General features: G+C 47.0%; 1 protein-coding gene across 2 annotated transcripts; it reads left to right on the top strand.

Moving 5' to 3' along the window:
- Positions 1–10,030: 10,030 nt before the first annotated feature.
- Positions 10,031–11,723, top strand: LOC135906386 (uncharacterized). Of its 2 annotated transcripts, none has more exons than XM_065437765.1 (2): positions 10,031–10,117; positions 10,297–11,723. In XM_065437765.1, exon 2 carries the CDS (start codon positions 10,432–10,434, stop codon positions 11,392–11,394), a length of 963 nt encoding a protein of 320 aa, XP_065293837.1. In that variant the 5' UTR covers positions 10,031–10,117; positions 10,297–10,431; the 3' UTR covers positions 11,395–11,723. The 2 variants fall into 2 exon arrangements, with proteins under 2 accessions (XP_065293837.1, XP_065293836.1); XM_065437764.1 differs by having other exon boundaries at positions 10,047–10,117; positions 10,228–11,723.
- The last annotated feature ends 4,692 nt before the right edge of the window (positions 11,724–16,415 follow it).

Below are 16,415 nucleotides of genomic sequence, written 5' to 3' on the forward strand. Positions count from 1 at the left end.
TGAATTCTGGCCCCAATTATGAAGTTGACGCAAGTTTCAGGGTGATAGGCGTGTTTTAAGGACAGCACACGAATAGCTTGATTACCGGCCTTTTAACTCGCAAGAACTTCTTTGAGCATGCGTTATGGCATCAGCGCAATGAACAGTTATGAAAACTGCAGATGCTTTAGTAGCATCATTAGCAGAAAGGGACGTAGTTTCGAGGTATTGATATGCAACGAAGTTAAGCTTACCCTAATTGTTCAATTTTTTTCCCTCCTGATATTCTAGTCTTCTTCTCTTTCATAGGTTACTGAAGAATGATCTTGTGTTTGCGTGTGTATATGACTTCGGTAACGCGTCATATTTTTTGTTCGTTAATAAAAAAAAAGCACCGAAAGCTTTCTTTTCCCTTGCTTTTTTTTTTCCTGCCCAGCCGTGGTAGCGTAGTGACTATGGCGTTGCGCTACTAATCCCGAGGGCGCGGGAACGAATCCCAGCCGCTGTGGTCTCATTTCGATGGGGGTGAAATGCAAAAACGCCCATGTACCGTGAACTGGGTAGTACGATAAAGAACACCAGCTGGTCGAAATCGATCCGGTGTCGCTCACTACGGCGTGCCTCATGATCAAATCGTGTAATTGGCAAGGTAAACCCCAGAATTCTTTTTTAATTTCTTCTTTTGTTTAATGTGACTATCTGCGAGGTGTTTGTGAAATACCCGTGCAAATTAGAAGACCGTTCCATACAGTCTATACGTCAGATTATGATGGATATCTTATATTTTTGTTCTTTTTTAGCATTCTTTCTTTTCCTCTAAATTGCAAGTGAGTACCCCACGTTTGGTTGTGAAGAGCTCAATAGCTGAAATTTTTTACCCAGCCTTTCATTATCTTTTATTCATTTATATATATAATAATTTAACGTTAGGGAGAAGCTATGAATATACTGCGCTTTTGCCAACATTTGCATTTCATAATAAATATGATACATAAATAAATAAATTCAAGCTAATCTTTAAGTTTTTTTCCATCAAAGCCCTCTCTCTGTACAGCCTGCTCAAATCCATTGTTAATGACAAAAGAAGCAAGACTAGTGGACTGTGAGGCGAATGTCCTTTTTGTAGTCACCAAGGCAACCATTGGGCCTGTCTGCAGCGTGGCAACAGCTAGCGTCCTCTTCAGGCGATTCTTCTTGTGACGTCAAGCGAGGGTGGGCGGACTGGCTCATTATTGCTCCCTCTTTTATCCAGACGCAACAGATGAGCAACTTTCTTTCTTTCTTTTGTTTTACGCCTGACTTCATTGTAATCGCGTTCTTCAGAGGAGTCTCTAGATCCAACAGACTTCTCTACAGCTTTTCAGCAGTGTTCCGACGTGGCTCTTTTGTTCGTACATAGACTAAATCTTTTTCACTGTGACTTTTTTTAGACGCCTCACATACAAGGTAAACTGAAAGCGTCGCGTCGACAGATGAGTAAGAAAGCGCGGAGGCGAGATGTACGTGAGGCTGTTCTATGCGGGTTGCTGCCGGCAATGACCTCCAAGAAATGAAGCAAGTCTACGAAAGTCCAACGATTACGCCGGTCACACTGCTGAGATGCCAAATTAACACGCGCTTCGCGCAGTTTGAAGCAGAAGGCGTCTGATGGAGGGAGTGTTTCGCCACCTGGCTTCTCACTTGCGCCACCTTACCCCATACGGTAGGCATGAATTGTTTCTACGGTCGCGACGATGATTATGACTGGTCGCAAGCTGTAGCAAGCCTCTTGAAAAGGCGTACATTTTTACAGCGAAGCTGTTAAAGGCTAGTTTCCCCACTATCGTGTCCGCGTGTAGAGAAGAACCATCATCATCAGCAATGGCTCGAGCGTCACCGTCTTCTTCTACTGCTTGCTCCATTAACGCTCGTCATTCTAGCGTAGAATTTCACTTTTCTTCTGTCGTCATAATGGGAGGCCGCGTTTACGAGGGTATGAGCCAATGCTTAAGAGGGTACGAGCCATTCATTGTCTTACGTGACGGACAGATTTAATTGTGAAGCAATTCAATTTTCAAGAATCGCAAGCGGTAGAGTCACCAGCCGGATGCTTCTAACCACGCCACCGAGCAAACTGCGGACATTGAACGCAAGCGACAGCGGCAGACCGCAGGCAAACTGTCAATGACATCATTTTCTGCGTCGCAGCCGAACGTGTGTGTAACCTCATTAAGAGACGCAATGACGTAACCAACAATTGAGAAAGACTTTAATGAACCGTCGGAATTTAGCCAGTGATAAACAGCGGGACCGCACGTTTCCGCTTCGCTGGTGAACCATCTGTACGGAGTGCCTGGGCTGATAGTTTCTTTTTAAAGAAATATGATGCAGAAGTAACATAAAAGGAAGACGTTTATGAAGCAGTAAGACATTACGTGAGCAAAACGCAGAGTTCCAAATAATAAAACTATATAGACAACTGTAGCCGTCCGTATCACAGTTTGTAAGAAAAGGAAAATACCGTAATGATTTCGAAGCTGCTCTGTCGAAATGGCACCTTAACCTCAGAAAAAGAAAAACAAAAGCTATAATGCAACGAACTTCCCCACGGCATTGCTTTAACACGGAACATATGCTACAGAAACTATCGAAGGGTCAGACAAAATTAAATTCAAAAAATAAAAATGCATTCCAACTGTTCCTGTTTCACGATGAATGTCGACGTTAATGCGATTAGTATTGAAGCAATGTAGCAATACATTGCATTGCCAAATTCTCCTCTTTTGTGTAGCCGACTTCTTCAATTATCACTTACCAACATATTTCACTTCTCTGTATCTCAACGCTCCTAATCAATGCATGCGTTGTTGTTGCTGCTGTTGTTATTGTTGTTGTTGTTTCCTATGATGTATGTGGCTCCTGTCCACTATGGCGTATCGGCCAAGAAATGGAATTCCAATTTGTAATGAACGCTTTTGCGTCATACTGTTGCCCTGGTTTCTTTCTCCGCACTCGGCTGCTTTTAGTGCCGACTTTTTCACTTCTCTGTAGCTGAGGTTGACTAGACTTTGTCCAGTTTGCCTCTCTACACATGGTGAGATGTAACGGTAAAATAAATAGGCGCAACGTTAAGGGACAGGAAAAGCAGGGGTGTGTATTAGAGCTAAAACGGTAGTAGCCAATGATCTAGTCGACATTAAGAAGACTGAATATAGTGCGGGGGGTGAAATTGAGGATTTGAGATGATCCCTGTGTGGTCGCGGGATGTAACATCGTGAAAAAAAACCGAGACACCTGCCAAAAAAGATTTTGTAGGGTTAACGTTTCGGCTTCCACATGGGAATCTTGTTCACAAGTGCGACTAAAACTGATAAAACAATCAATTAAGTATACCGTATGACGTGTTGGAGACACCACAAATTTGCCACACAGGTGGAAAATTTCCTCCATTTTGATTAAGAGTGTCCGTCATGCTTTGAATATGAAGCAACCCTAGATATAAACGTGGGAGATTTGAGAGGAAATCAGACGCGTAATGTGTGACAACCGGTCGTTTACCACAGTTACGGAATGGATGGAAAGAGAAGGAAGGCTTAGTCAGAGGCGACAGAGGGCCATAGGTTGTGTGATGAAATTAGAAAATTTGTGGGGATAAGATGGTGTCAGCTGGGACAAGGCAGGTGCAATTGAAGATCGTCGAGAGAGGCCTTCACCATGCAGTGTAGATAAATAGGTTCATGATGATGGCAACGAAATGGTGAGGGGATTGAAAGAGTAAATACAGAAGTTAAATCAGCAGCACTAGCCGAGGTGCAGAGTATCCCCAGCAGGACACCCAGGAGAGGGAGTATGAGAGAAAAGAGGAGGAAGCTCAGCCAGGCACACGTCAAGTTTGTTACCCTACGCAGGGGCATGGGGTTAATTGTAATAAGAAATAAGCAAGGGAGGGCACTGGAGGCATCGCTTTGTCAGGAGGGTAGGGTGCTCTAGTCTGCTACTTTCAGCTACTGTCGAGGAGCCCGTACGGGCTTCTAGGCTGATGAGCTGTTATGCCAGGTTCCCAAGACCTTTGATTCGGTAAAGGGCCGATCGTTCAGTCGGCTTAAGGCAGACCTGAGAATCTGGGGGTGTTCGTCAAAACGCGAGCAGTGACAGATAAGCTGTTCAATGCACTGTTCGCATCTGCTCAGCTCGCAAGTGAGTGAGTGAGCCCTTTTCGTTGCGACAACCATGTATTCGTCAATGAAGGCCACTCCGACCCACAGTCGACATGGCAGCGCTGCGTCCTATCGTGAGAGATTGATTGGTAAGTACAACTGTGATGATGGATTGAGACAGTATAAGCGACGATTGAAGTTCGTTGGAGTACTTCAATAAGTACTTCACCCGCAACATAGCGAAGCTCTCTTGCAGCGTCCACTTTTGATAACCGTACATCAGCGCCGCAGCGCGGGTATATCCACTACTGCTGCTTCCTCGCTAACCCACACAAACGTCGCGTCATTTTATATTCCAGCATTTCATTAGATCTGCGTGTTTCATTTCAATGTAAATTAAGTTCCCTCTGCGACGATAAGGCAATAGCTGAAGAACGTGTCCTCTACGTCCGCCAAAAACATCGTTTTACCTTACGCCGAAATTCCGCCTAATATAAATGGCAATAGTTAGAATGCTGACACCAATGAAAGACCTAGTCCCATCATACTCGGCTGTTGCCTCTGTTCCGTTTTAGGAGCAGCGGATTTTGTTGAATGACAGTGCGCTAAATATTCAGACCCTCTCAAAAGATACAAAAAAAAAACCCCGCCAAGAACACACCTTTGCTTTGAGCGCCCTTACGTTCCCTGCAGCAAGCACTCATATGTTTCTTTTTTTTTCTTTTTTTTATGGAGTGAATATACATTAGTATTTCAGAGCAACACGATTTATTTACAGAGGACATGCGTCAAGGTTCTATTGAGCATTGCGATACATAAGAAGATTATTCGTCCGGAAAACAGACATTCTTTAACGTGACACAAAGAGCATTACGACGTTTCCTACGTAAGCTCAATGAAACAAGCGCAAGTACGGCTGATGATCTGAAAATTATAAATACATAAGCTGTCACACACAGCTCTCCAAAATGAAGAAAAAAAGAAACGTCGCAGTTTCACCCGAAAAGCGAAGCATCGATTGCGATAGTAAATTAGAACACAGCTGTACGAAATAAGGATAGTACTTTTATCGACCGCGTAAACTCGGAAACATTCGCTCACTAACTGAATTAACAAGCATGGTGTCAGAGCGCACAAGCAAACATCAACACATTACACTCGATGAGCGCAGACGCTCGCAATCGAAACACTGGTGCGAGCAAGCGTGCCAGCAGCAGCGAGCGAAGTGACCTTTGTGCGGTATCTCGTTTCAACGCAAGAGACGCAAGAGAGGTCAGAAGAGAGGAGTGCTTCTTGTGGAGAAAGGAAGAAAGGCTGGCATTATCTTCTGCAACCCTTGCGGGAGCATGGCTCAGTGGCAGCAGGGGTATGGATTTGGGAGTGAAGGAGATAGAAGGAGGGAGAAAGGTAGCGAGTCGCCATGCAGTAGCGGAGCAGCCCGGCCGGGAAAGCCCAGTGGCTTCGACCGAAGAGCGGACTGGTGATAGACCATAGGAGGTGGCCCAGCAGATGCGAAGTTGAGGCGGATCAGGAGGCCCGAGGTAGTGAACAGCCGTTAGGCTATTCGTCGTTGAAGAAATATTCTAGAGTTTCGCCGAGAGCCCCGACGAGTCGAGGTACTCGACGAGACTTAGGAAGGCTGGTAGCTGATTACGACTGGGGAAGAGGATGTCTTCCTGTCGTGAACATGAGAGCCCCAGGCGGGAGAACTCCTGCAGAAGTCGGCCCCGGTGCTGCAGGTGAGCAGGGCAAGCCAGCAGAAGGTGCTCCAGAGTCTCTGGGTCACCGCAGGGGGCACAGACTGGCGAGGTGGCTTTCCCAAGGCAGGGCCGGCGGGCTGCCGTCCAGTAGCAGCCAACCCGCAGTCGGAGAAGCAACGAGGTATCTTTTCGTGGGAGCCCGTGCTGTGGAAGAGGCCATGGAGGCCGTCCCAGGGATACCCGTTTATCCAGATGGCAGGCGATGATGTACCGGCGCAGCCTGGGTCTTGTGAAGTCCGCGGCCGTTACAGCAGGGCTGAGGGGGACGCTTGAGTGTTCGGCGCTCTTTGCGAGAGTGTCTGCCTCTTCAGCCATCTGCAGTTCCCTTTCAATATAGGGCGCGCGCGACCGCGCACGGCCGTGCAAAGCATGCACTTCTTGACTAAGTCAAAGCCACCCCCCACCCTCCCTCCCGCGCTGCGTCCCCGCTTTCCTCCATTTATAGCAGGCAAGATTAAGCCCCGATATCAGTGCCCCTTGCTCCCTCCCGGTCGCGAAATGCGCAGTTGCTGCGGGAGCACAACGACGCCACTATCCCTCCCTCCCAACCCCCCTCCACCTCCCCCACCTTTCCCTTTCGCGCGACGGAAGAGGGCGCGTGTGCCCTCCATTTTTTACCTTTGGGCACGCCAGATTCAGTCGCGATCGTCGGCTGCCCGTGCATGCTTTCTCTCGCACATACACCATACGACGCGTGGTGACCGTGTTATCGTCTTTAGACTTTGTAGGGAACATCACGGCGACGGCGACGGCAAAATTCGTCTGGAGTGCCGATATAATTGCTATCGCAACAAAAAAGGAACACGCTTGCCATCATGTAGGTGAGTGCTGTTTCCAACCATTGGGCCCTTCATACCGCGCTTGTTCCGTAACAGAGAGATCAGTGCAACCCAGAGATCTGAGCAACCCTTCCCTCATAGCCCATGTAAAGCATGCGAGCTTTTTATGCAGTGAACGCTGTTCGATGCGAATCATACAAAGTTTTACTCACAAGATGAGACTCTCTCAGCTCCATTTAATAAAAAAATATTTCTTGTTTCGCAACCTAATATAAGCCGATTTGTGTTCCGGTTACAAAAAACATGACTAAAATCCTCCCATATGAGATCATTACATCCATCCGCTTGCTTGTTTGCTTAAACTTCCTTTGTCAAATGTGCCTTGCGTTTAAAATTCGTGCATTAACCAAAGTGCAGGGCTGAGCGCCTCCCGCAAAACGTGCCGAGTGAAATTTTCCGGCAAAATTTTATACCACCAACGACAATTTCATTGGGAAATGTTATGTGAAGTAGGTGAATGTCTATAGACAGTGGGTGAGTTGCGCAATACTAAAAGAAATTATATACACGCTGTGCGCCGATGCAATGACACAAATGTTATGCGAATTTTAAGAGAATGTCTTTGCATATGAGCTGGTTGCATAATAATAAAAAAATACTAACCTAACTCATCCGCATTCACTCACCGATAGATATGTTTAAGGCTACGGTTGTGCAACCTAAGAGTGCATTAAATAAGCACTAGATTTTTTGCAAGTGCGCTGTTTATTCTCTCCTTATATGGAACGACGTTGATGAGGTTTATTATTTTTTTTGGGCGAAAAGAGAAACAGACACCAACCAAAGTGATGTTATTAAACTGACGTTTCGGCCCCCACACGGAAGGCTTGTTCCGGTGCATGGTGGGCGTCTGTTATCGTTTTTCGCCATGATTCTGCCCGACAGGATGAGATTTCGTCATACCCTCGGCTTCATAAGTCTTCGCAAGACGTACGGCCAGCCCATCATTGTGAACAAGGCTTACGTGTAGGGGACGAAACGTCAGTTACAAAGAAAAAAATATCACTTTGTTCGGCGTCTGTTTCGTCTTTTCGCCATAATTCTTTCCGACCAGACGAGATTTCGTCAGACACTCGACTTAGGTTTCTTAATGCATGTTTATGATCCGACTACAGGTACGCTTTGCTTCGAGTAATGTGATTTATTCATATGAGAACATTACTTGGCTCATTGTACGACACCGCCGTCATCAGAAAGCCGTGGCACTAAAACCGCGCACAAGTTACGTCATCTTCATCTAACTAAAAAAAAAAAGGGAGGACACTTAAGCTTCACATTTAAGAGTGGAAAGCGATAGCATTCGAAGATCCCTGAATGCTTGTAACGCTTCCTGGCAACCGCAGCTTTCATGCCGATGCACGGAGGCGAGTGCCATCTGGGTGGTGTTGTTGCAATGAACTGAGTGGGTCGCACCACATTATGAATGGTAGAAATGCTAGAAGGGGGGGGGGGGGGCAGTTTGGGTTTCTGCTTCACAGAATTATACTTTACAGCGAAGCTGTTAAGGGCTAGTTCCCCCAGGATCGTGTCCCTGTGTAGACACATAATGTCGAAGAAAGTGCAATGCCGGGCCGCTGTTAAGGACTAGTTCCCCCAGGATTGTGTCCTTGTGTAGACACATAATCTTGAACAAAGTCCCATGCCGGGCCGCTATGGGGACGTGCCCCCGTAGTTATTATTTTATCATATTTGAAATTTTCGCAGGTTTCGTCGTCAGTAGTCTCACATTTCATTGTAAATTGAATGAACAAAAATGACTTCATTGTCACAAAATTAAGGCAATAAGCATGCGCGTACATAATGACGAGCACAGAGCGTCGGCGCTCTTTGTTCAATGACTAAATGTACTGGAAGCGAGAAGACGCTTGGACTAACGTAAGCTCGCGAACACGTGCGATTAAATTGTTTCACAGTTCTGAAGATGAATGTGACTTCCCGAACAAGAGAACCAAGTGCGTGAAGCACTTCAAGCGTGATGGGTGGTGGCGATTAAGTTTTCAAGACCACGAAGAAGCCAGAAAGTACAAAAAATACATATATACGCAGATCTGACTAACATATTTAAGATCTATGGTGAAGCGAAGTTTACGTGAAGCGCTTATTCAGATGCTATAAATTTGGCCATTTCATACCTGCGTCTTTGGCGTAAAGGGAAACTGGCGCGCACGTGCATGGGCTCTTGCGCACGCGTGCTGTGCGCGGTGTGACAAACACGGTGAGAATCTCAAAGAGCTACTTGGTGTTGACGAGAAAGACGTATACGCGCGATTGTGGCCCCATGGCTAGAGCTTCGGGCTGTAGTGCTGGGGGCCCTCGAGATTCGATCTTGTAAACGGGCATGCAAATAATTTTGTGTTTAGGTGTGTGCTGTTCGTAAATATAGAGCATCATCAGTCGATAGCCATGGTCAGGAAAGCGCGGGATGGTTTGCGATGAAAAGCTTATACTTAAGAAAAAAAAAGCTTCGATTTAAAGAAGGAGACACTTCCGCGCTAAATTCCGGGAGGCCTGGAGGATAACTGCGGCGACAATTTTCTCTTGCGATCACCCGAGAGATGTACTTTACTTTTCGGCCAGCCTTCCCCCCACCGTATAATAAAAATGTCATTTATGTAGAACCAATAGATAGCCGTGGTCTAAGTATTGACCGGTAATTGACACGACGTTTCACCATTGTTCTTGTTGATATCGAATCCTTCGTCGTGCGAGAAGATAACGATCTGTGCGAGCAAATCGCAAGCTCTCGCCTCTTGCGAGAATCCTACAGACGCAGAAAGGGCGGCGGCCTGCCGTGGGGGCTTAGTGGCTATGGAGGCCGCAAAATCAAATCCCTGCCACAGCGGCCGCATTTCGATGTGGGCGAAATGCGAAAATGCCGGCGTGCCCGTGCACGTTAAGGTTCCCAAGATGGTCGAAATTAATTTAGAGTGCTCTACTATATGGTGTGCCTCGTAATCAGAACGTGGGTTTCGCATGTTATTTACCTTTTAAAGGCAAATATGTCGGCTCTGCTTTTGGGTGTTGAGGGTTGACCACGGAAGCATTTTGCGTATGCTTTTCCTTCACTTTCTGCTGTTTATTCTTCAGAATTTGTTAGTCATATGAAGCTACCAAATAAGGAAGTCAAGGAGAGCATAGGAAAAATTATGTGTAGTTTTAATTAACGTATAGAAATGATAAGCTAAAAGGAAATGAAAGTATAAGTGAATCCCCAACCACGATGCGTATATATGCATTGAACACTGCACTACTGTATCATGATGGAGCGATACTGATGCGCGAAACATTGCGATAAGCCTTAGCCAATCACACTGCGCCAAGCTGCATAAAAAAGCGCATATAAAACGGCTCGTGTTTTCTTGAGAAGCTACATTCCTCGAATTAAAGCACTGGAAAGTGAGCGGTACGTGTGCCTTCTTGTTTAGGCATCCTTTGTATATTTGTGCACTTATGTGCTTGTTGCAACGTTTAAAAAATTGGTTCTTTCATTATGGTACTTTGCCTTACACGCAGGAGCTCCGGACCATAAAAATGAATTGCTTTGCCGTGTTCTTGGTTGTCGCCATCGCCATGACTGCGCAGGGTATACCATCAGCCAGATCCTTTGGCTCATCGCAGCATCCAGGGCACAGCGTTCCTGCCCGCCATCACGACGCGAACCAGCATCGCGCTTTTCCGGGCGCTCAGCGCCAGACCGTTGACCACGGACGACAGGTTATGGGGGAACATGACTCTTTCGTCTCCCTACTTGCCAGCCAAATTGTCAAGGTGCCTGTTGGCCAGTCGAGTGCACAGCCAGCTGGAGCCGGGTTCTCGTCGATCGTGCCATCTCCGGTCGTCGCCTCCTCGCAGGACGCGTCTTCTAATCTTACGTCCCGCGTCAGGACGGCTGTGGACCACCTCGGAGACCCTGTTGTCACCGCCTTGCAGAACGCATCACTCTGGCTCAACCGTACGTCGCAGCTCCACCTGAATAAATCCCACCACCACCCCGTTCACCACGAGCATCAGTACCAGCAGGGCGGCCAGGCTAACCATGCCCACCTGCACGCAGTTAACAACCACCACGAGCTTCAGCACTTGCACGGTGCCCAAGCCAACCGGCATTCCGCTCACGAGCCCACCCACAAGGTTGACCCAGCCCACGTTCATCTAAACCCGCAAGCGATTCCAAACCAGGCTGTGCCGGTGACCCTCGTCTCTGCACCTGTACTGGTTCCCGCAGTGCACGCGGTCACGCTTCCCCTCATGAACCTGTCTGCTGTTGTTCTTGCCGGCGTCGATGTGCCCTCTCCTGACTTTTCAATCCCCGGTCAGCATAACGCCACATCTCCAGTCGCCACTGCCGCCGAACCTGTCACTGCTACCTCCCAGTCTACGTCAGCACCTGCTGCCAGTGTGCTCGTTGGCCGCACTGGTGCATTAACCATTGCACCTAGTACGGGCACCCCCGATACTCTGGTGTCGGACGTGTCCTCTCCTCCTAAAGGTTCTGACATTATCGCTACTTCGACCCGTCCTGAAAACCTCGACGACGCGACGGGAACAAGCGGCACGCCGACGTCTATAATCCATCACACAGCACGCCCTGATTACTCTGGCCTTCCTTTGAAAATTCACAGTCGTGCCTTGTCCAACGCACGTGGCACGGACACACCGTACCGTGCGGCGTTGGACTAATCCTCCCGTACTGCAGCGTCTGACAATATCACGACTTCGGTCTAGTCTAACCGGAAACCTCGACGCCGCAACGGGAAGGGGCAACACGCCGGCCCTGTAATCCCCCCCCCCCCCCCCTCACCAAATGCCCGGAGCATTAGACCCCCGACCAAAATTGGTCTGAAGCAGCGGGACGGCTCACCTTTGACTAGTCTTCCGCTTGCTTGCAGTCATATTTGCTTTATATATAGGAATTTCGCCATTAAGGCAGTGAAATTTTAGCGTTCTTCTTTTGCATCGACAGGCACTGCATATATAGCTGCAATAAAGCGACCGTTTTTATACATGTACCTTCGTCTCATTCCTTCATTATTTGCGTTCCTAAATTGTCTCTTCATCGCCCTGCACACGCTGCATCTAACTATTTCTCACACTGGACGAGCAAAGGCGGATCATTCGTGGCAGAACGCATACTTCGGTGTCGTACGTGCAGCTCGCAACCTCGAACCTGATACCAAAGCCCATAAAAAAAACAGTGATTCCGTCGCTTTACATTTGCTGAAGCTTTATGCACGGTCCTTCCAGTACTATTGTTCTCCCGCGTAATCTTATACCTTCTTTTATCATATTTCTGTTGCGCTGTGGCATGCACGATAACGCACGAAGTTAGTGGAAAGCAAAGAACACGCGACCAAGTGGAGCGCCAAATGTACACCCAGTTTCATTCGAAAAGAAACAAACAAAGGAAGCGGATCCCAAATCCTTTGGTGTTAAACACGCATGCAAATTCGTCGCGTGTGAAGAGGGAATTCTCTAAGATATAGCTCTCGTAGAATTGCGCTTACGCTGGACAAACAAGTCTGCGTTTAAACGAGAGGGTCGGGGAGCATAGGATGAGAGCTTATCTATGCTCCCCGACCCTCTCGTTTAAACGCAGACTTGTTTGTCCAGCGTAAGCGCAATTCTACGAGAGCTATATCTTAGAGAATTCCCTCTTCACACGCGACGAATTTGCATGCGTGTTTAACACCAAAGGATTTGGGATCCGCTTCCTTTGTTTGTTTCTTTTCGAATGAAACTGGGTGTACATTTGGCGCTCCACTTGGTCGCGTGTTCTTTGCTTTCCACTAACTTCGTGCGTTATCGTGCATGCCACAGCGCAACAGAAATATGATAAAAGAAGGTATAAGATTACGCGGGAGAACAATAGTACTGGAAGGACCGTGCATAAAGCTTCAGCAAATGTAAAGCGACGGAATCACTGTTTTTTTTATGGGCTTTGGTATCAGGTTCGAGGTTGCGAGCTGCACGTACGACACCGAAGTATGCGTTCTGCCACGAATGATCCGCCTTTGCTCGTCCAGTGTGAGAAATAGTTAGATGCAGCGTGTGCAGGGCGATGAAGAGACAATTTAGGAACGCAAATAATGAAGGAATGAGACGAAGGTACATGTATAAAAACGGTCGCTTTATTGCAGCTATATATGCAGTGCCTGTCGATGCAAAAGAAGAACGCTAAAATTTCACTGCCTTAATGGCGAAATTCCTATATATAAAGCAAATATGACTGCAAGCAAGCGGAAGACTAGTCAAAGGTGAGCCGTCCCGCTGCTTCAGACCAATTTTGGTCGGGGGTCTAATGCTCCGGGCATTTGGTGAGGGGGGGGGGGGGGGGATTACAGGGCCGGCGTGTTGCCCCTTCCCGTTGCGGCGTCGAGGTTTCCGGTTAGACTAGACCGAAGTCGTGATATTGTCAGACGCTGCAGTACGGGAGGATTAGTCCAACGCCGCACGGTACGGTGTGTCCGTGCCACGTGCGTTGGACAAGGCACGACTGTGAATTTTCAAAGGAAGGCCAGAGTAATCAGGGCGTGCTGTGTGATGGATTATAGACGTCGGCGTGCCGCTTGTTCCCGTCGCGTCGTCGAGGTTTTCAGGACGGGTCGAAGTAGCGATAATGTCAGAACCTTTAGGAGGAGAGGACACGTCCGACACCAGAGTATCGGGGGTGCCCGTACTAGGTGCAATGGTTAATGGTCACACTTAATTATAGCAAGCGGAGTTGGTGCTACGTAATTTTTTTTCCTTTACCGGGAAATTTACCGGGAAAGACGTTGATTGGGTCTTGAGCCAAGGTTCCGACGTCAGGGCCGGAGCCCACGGTCTCACTCGCATCGCGCCGACTAATGTGTACGCGAGATTTCTCTCTCCCTCTCTCTCTTTCGCTAGAGCGAAAGCAGTATAAAAGAGCTGCGCTCATTTTCGGGCTGCCACGGCAAAGCGTTGCGGCATGTTCGATATTCAAGAAGCGCAGGCCGATTGCACAAATCGGCGCCTGCGCAGTACATACCGGACCATGCTTCAGGTATAACGAAGGGCATAAAGATATAAGCGCCGATACCGTGAAGACTCTGAAAAAGATTAAGGTAAAGAGAAGAAGTGTTTTGCTGCGGGTATGTCGAAGCATTTCAAAAGATTCGAAAATAGCGAAGTGCACGGATATAGCTAAACGCGCCTGAAACTTTTCTTAGCCAAATTGCGGACAATTCCAAACAAGATCCCCACGACTTCCGATGGGTATGAGAACTACTTTGCACAGCTTCACTGTCTGAGTTGGTGGGGATTTCCATACACATGCAGTTCACTTATATTTTTCCGCGAAGCTGCTGCCACGGCCCATTTAGGCGCCCAGCCGATGGCTGGGAATTATCGCACGGCGCGCATCGTTGGCGTTCTCGTTTTTTTTCCTACAAGGCGTGGTGGTTGCACGCCTGCGCGGGAGCGTAAGCTTATCGAATCGCTTTCCGTTGAGCTGAACTTGATTTATCGCGCCTGCACACAATTTTCTTCCAATGTAGCCTAAACTTCTGCTATGTCTTCTCGATGGAGCTTCGCAATGTGAAATAATTATACGAGAAATAATTTAATCTAACGTATTTAATTAGAATGATGTTTGGCTGCAAATTGTATTAATATAGCCTTAAAAAGCCCATAGTGACAGGTCTACAAGCCGCGCCATCTTTACAGCAGTGAGTCTGTTTGTGAGTCAATTGTTTGGTTTTTGTTGCCCGACATTAAGAAGCCCGAATGCAAGAAATTACAATGTCAGAAATTCGTCCAATCATCTTTTATTTTCTTTCCCTGTAAAACGTAATTTGCTAGGAAGTAACTTCCGGATATTACCTCTGGTCTAACTTTTGGAGAAGAGAGATATGCGGTGTCTCTATAATAGCGCGTAGTACATTGTGTTAGGGCGTTAGTCCCCCAGATGGGATTAGAATTTTAGAAGAAATTTTCTATAGTCAATACGGTATCTGCGACATTATGAGATTTGCGACACCTTATAATAACTGTAGCGTTGTTTTTTGTACAATAAGCTGTATCTTTTAGCTCGCATATGGCTCGTTAAACAAACGTGCGCGCACCCATGAGCGAAATTATATGAACCGCACGCTTGCCGACAAGTCCGAATTTACACCTTACTATGACACATTAAGCTGAAATCAGGGAGTGCTCTGGAAAGTTCCCAATTCCTGGTTTCGACTGCAGCGTTCAATTTCAAGTTACATTTGCAGGCGGAGAAGAAAATGGGCTTCTTCATCACGGAGTCCCTGGTACTGTGTTGTCCCGTGTTGTCCGCTTCTCTACCCGTGTGTCCTGTCTGCACGCCTCCCGTCTTTTTTGCGTAATGAGTCCCTGGTACGTATATATTTTTGCTCAGGGGAGCACGTTAGCAGAATATAACATATCTTTTTCCGTGATTACAGGCAATAAAGAATTGAGGAGCCATTCCACTCTGTGAAGGTGGTTGACCATGGCAAATGGTGGTATAAATTGTTGGCATCGAGCTTTGTTGCCATGAAACTATACGTACAATTACGTATATGTCATTTATGCAAAATACAAAGAAACAACAGGCGCACACTACGTCACGTGCTACGTCGCGCACTACGTCCCGCGTTACGTCATGCATACACAGAGCTACCGCAAAATTGCTTTTACGACACCTCTCCAAAAATGCAGGTATTCTAGACGCGGCTTCGACGGTGCGCTGTTTGGACGTAGCTGCCCCTCAAACCAAGCCTCGAGGCGAGCGACGATATCCGTGGAACCGGGGCGCAGTCCAAAGCATTACACGAAGCAAAAATCGTTCGTTTGTAATTTGAGATTGAGCATACTTCCTCGCTAATTAGCTGAGTGAAACTTGTAAGGACGAGAGTTTTATTCTAGAGGACGAACATGGGGCTGTCCGCTTCCCTCCCGTAGTAGCGAATGTATTGACAGTAGACGGGGATTCCCCATATTTACCACTTCACTGTGAACTACATAATTATGAAAAAATATGAAAAGCTAATGAAACTCCGCGTAGTGTTAAAGTCATCTTAGCGGCTAATTGTCACATAACTTGTTTCGGGATAGTTTCGACAAAACAAGAGTTAGAGCCGTTTTCTGTAACCATACTCCGTCCTTAGGTGCCCATGTAATGACAGTGGACGGGAATTGGGTAACGTTTACAACTACACTGTGATCTAATTATGATAAGTCAATGAAACTCGATGTAGCGATACAGTTGAGTTGTCTTAGCGGCCAATTTCATTATGATTTTTTTCCAACATACCTACATTGAATTGAGGGTGACAGAACATTCGAGAGGAAGTTGGCTTCGCCGCAAGGCATTTTTGGTTCTCCGCCACGATGTTTCTGGGGGGTAGGCATAGACACGTTTGCTGTAATATGATAATTAAATACATGTGGCACTTGAAAATATAAGGAAAAGAAACTTGTTCATTAGGAATAAGCTCTCCGTCGAGAACATTAAAATCGCTGTCTCAGTTATAGTGACGAATATGTCAGTAAAAGTGATAGCGTCCGTTATCCCACGACATATATACGATGGTATTTCAAACACTAGCCATTGTTGAGGCGATAGCTCGTTCTTCCAGAGATATACTGTCTCGATATTGAAAGCGGCTTGAATAAAAATAAAAGAAAACAACAACTGTGAAAGCCGTTTTATTTACCCTCCCAGACGCTCGTAGGCG

Source organism: Dermacentor albipictus, chromosome 5 (assembly GCF_038994185.2).
Source record: "Dermacentor albipictus isolate Rhodes 1998 colony chromosome 5, USDA_Dalb.pri_finalv2, whole genome shotgun sequence".
In the NCBI taxonomy this organism is placed as follows: Eukaryota; Metazoa; Arthropoda; class Arachnida; order Ixodida; family Ixodidae; genus Dermacentor; species Dermacentor albipictus.

What these genes read in the sequence shown, in the direction of transcription:
- LOC135906386 (XM_065437764.1), top strand. Translation starts at nt 10,246, where the DNA reads ATGAATTGCTTTGCCGTGTTCTTGGTTGTCGCCATCGCCATGACTGCG.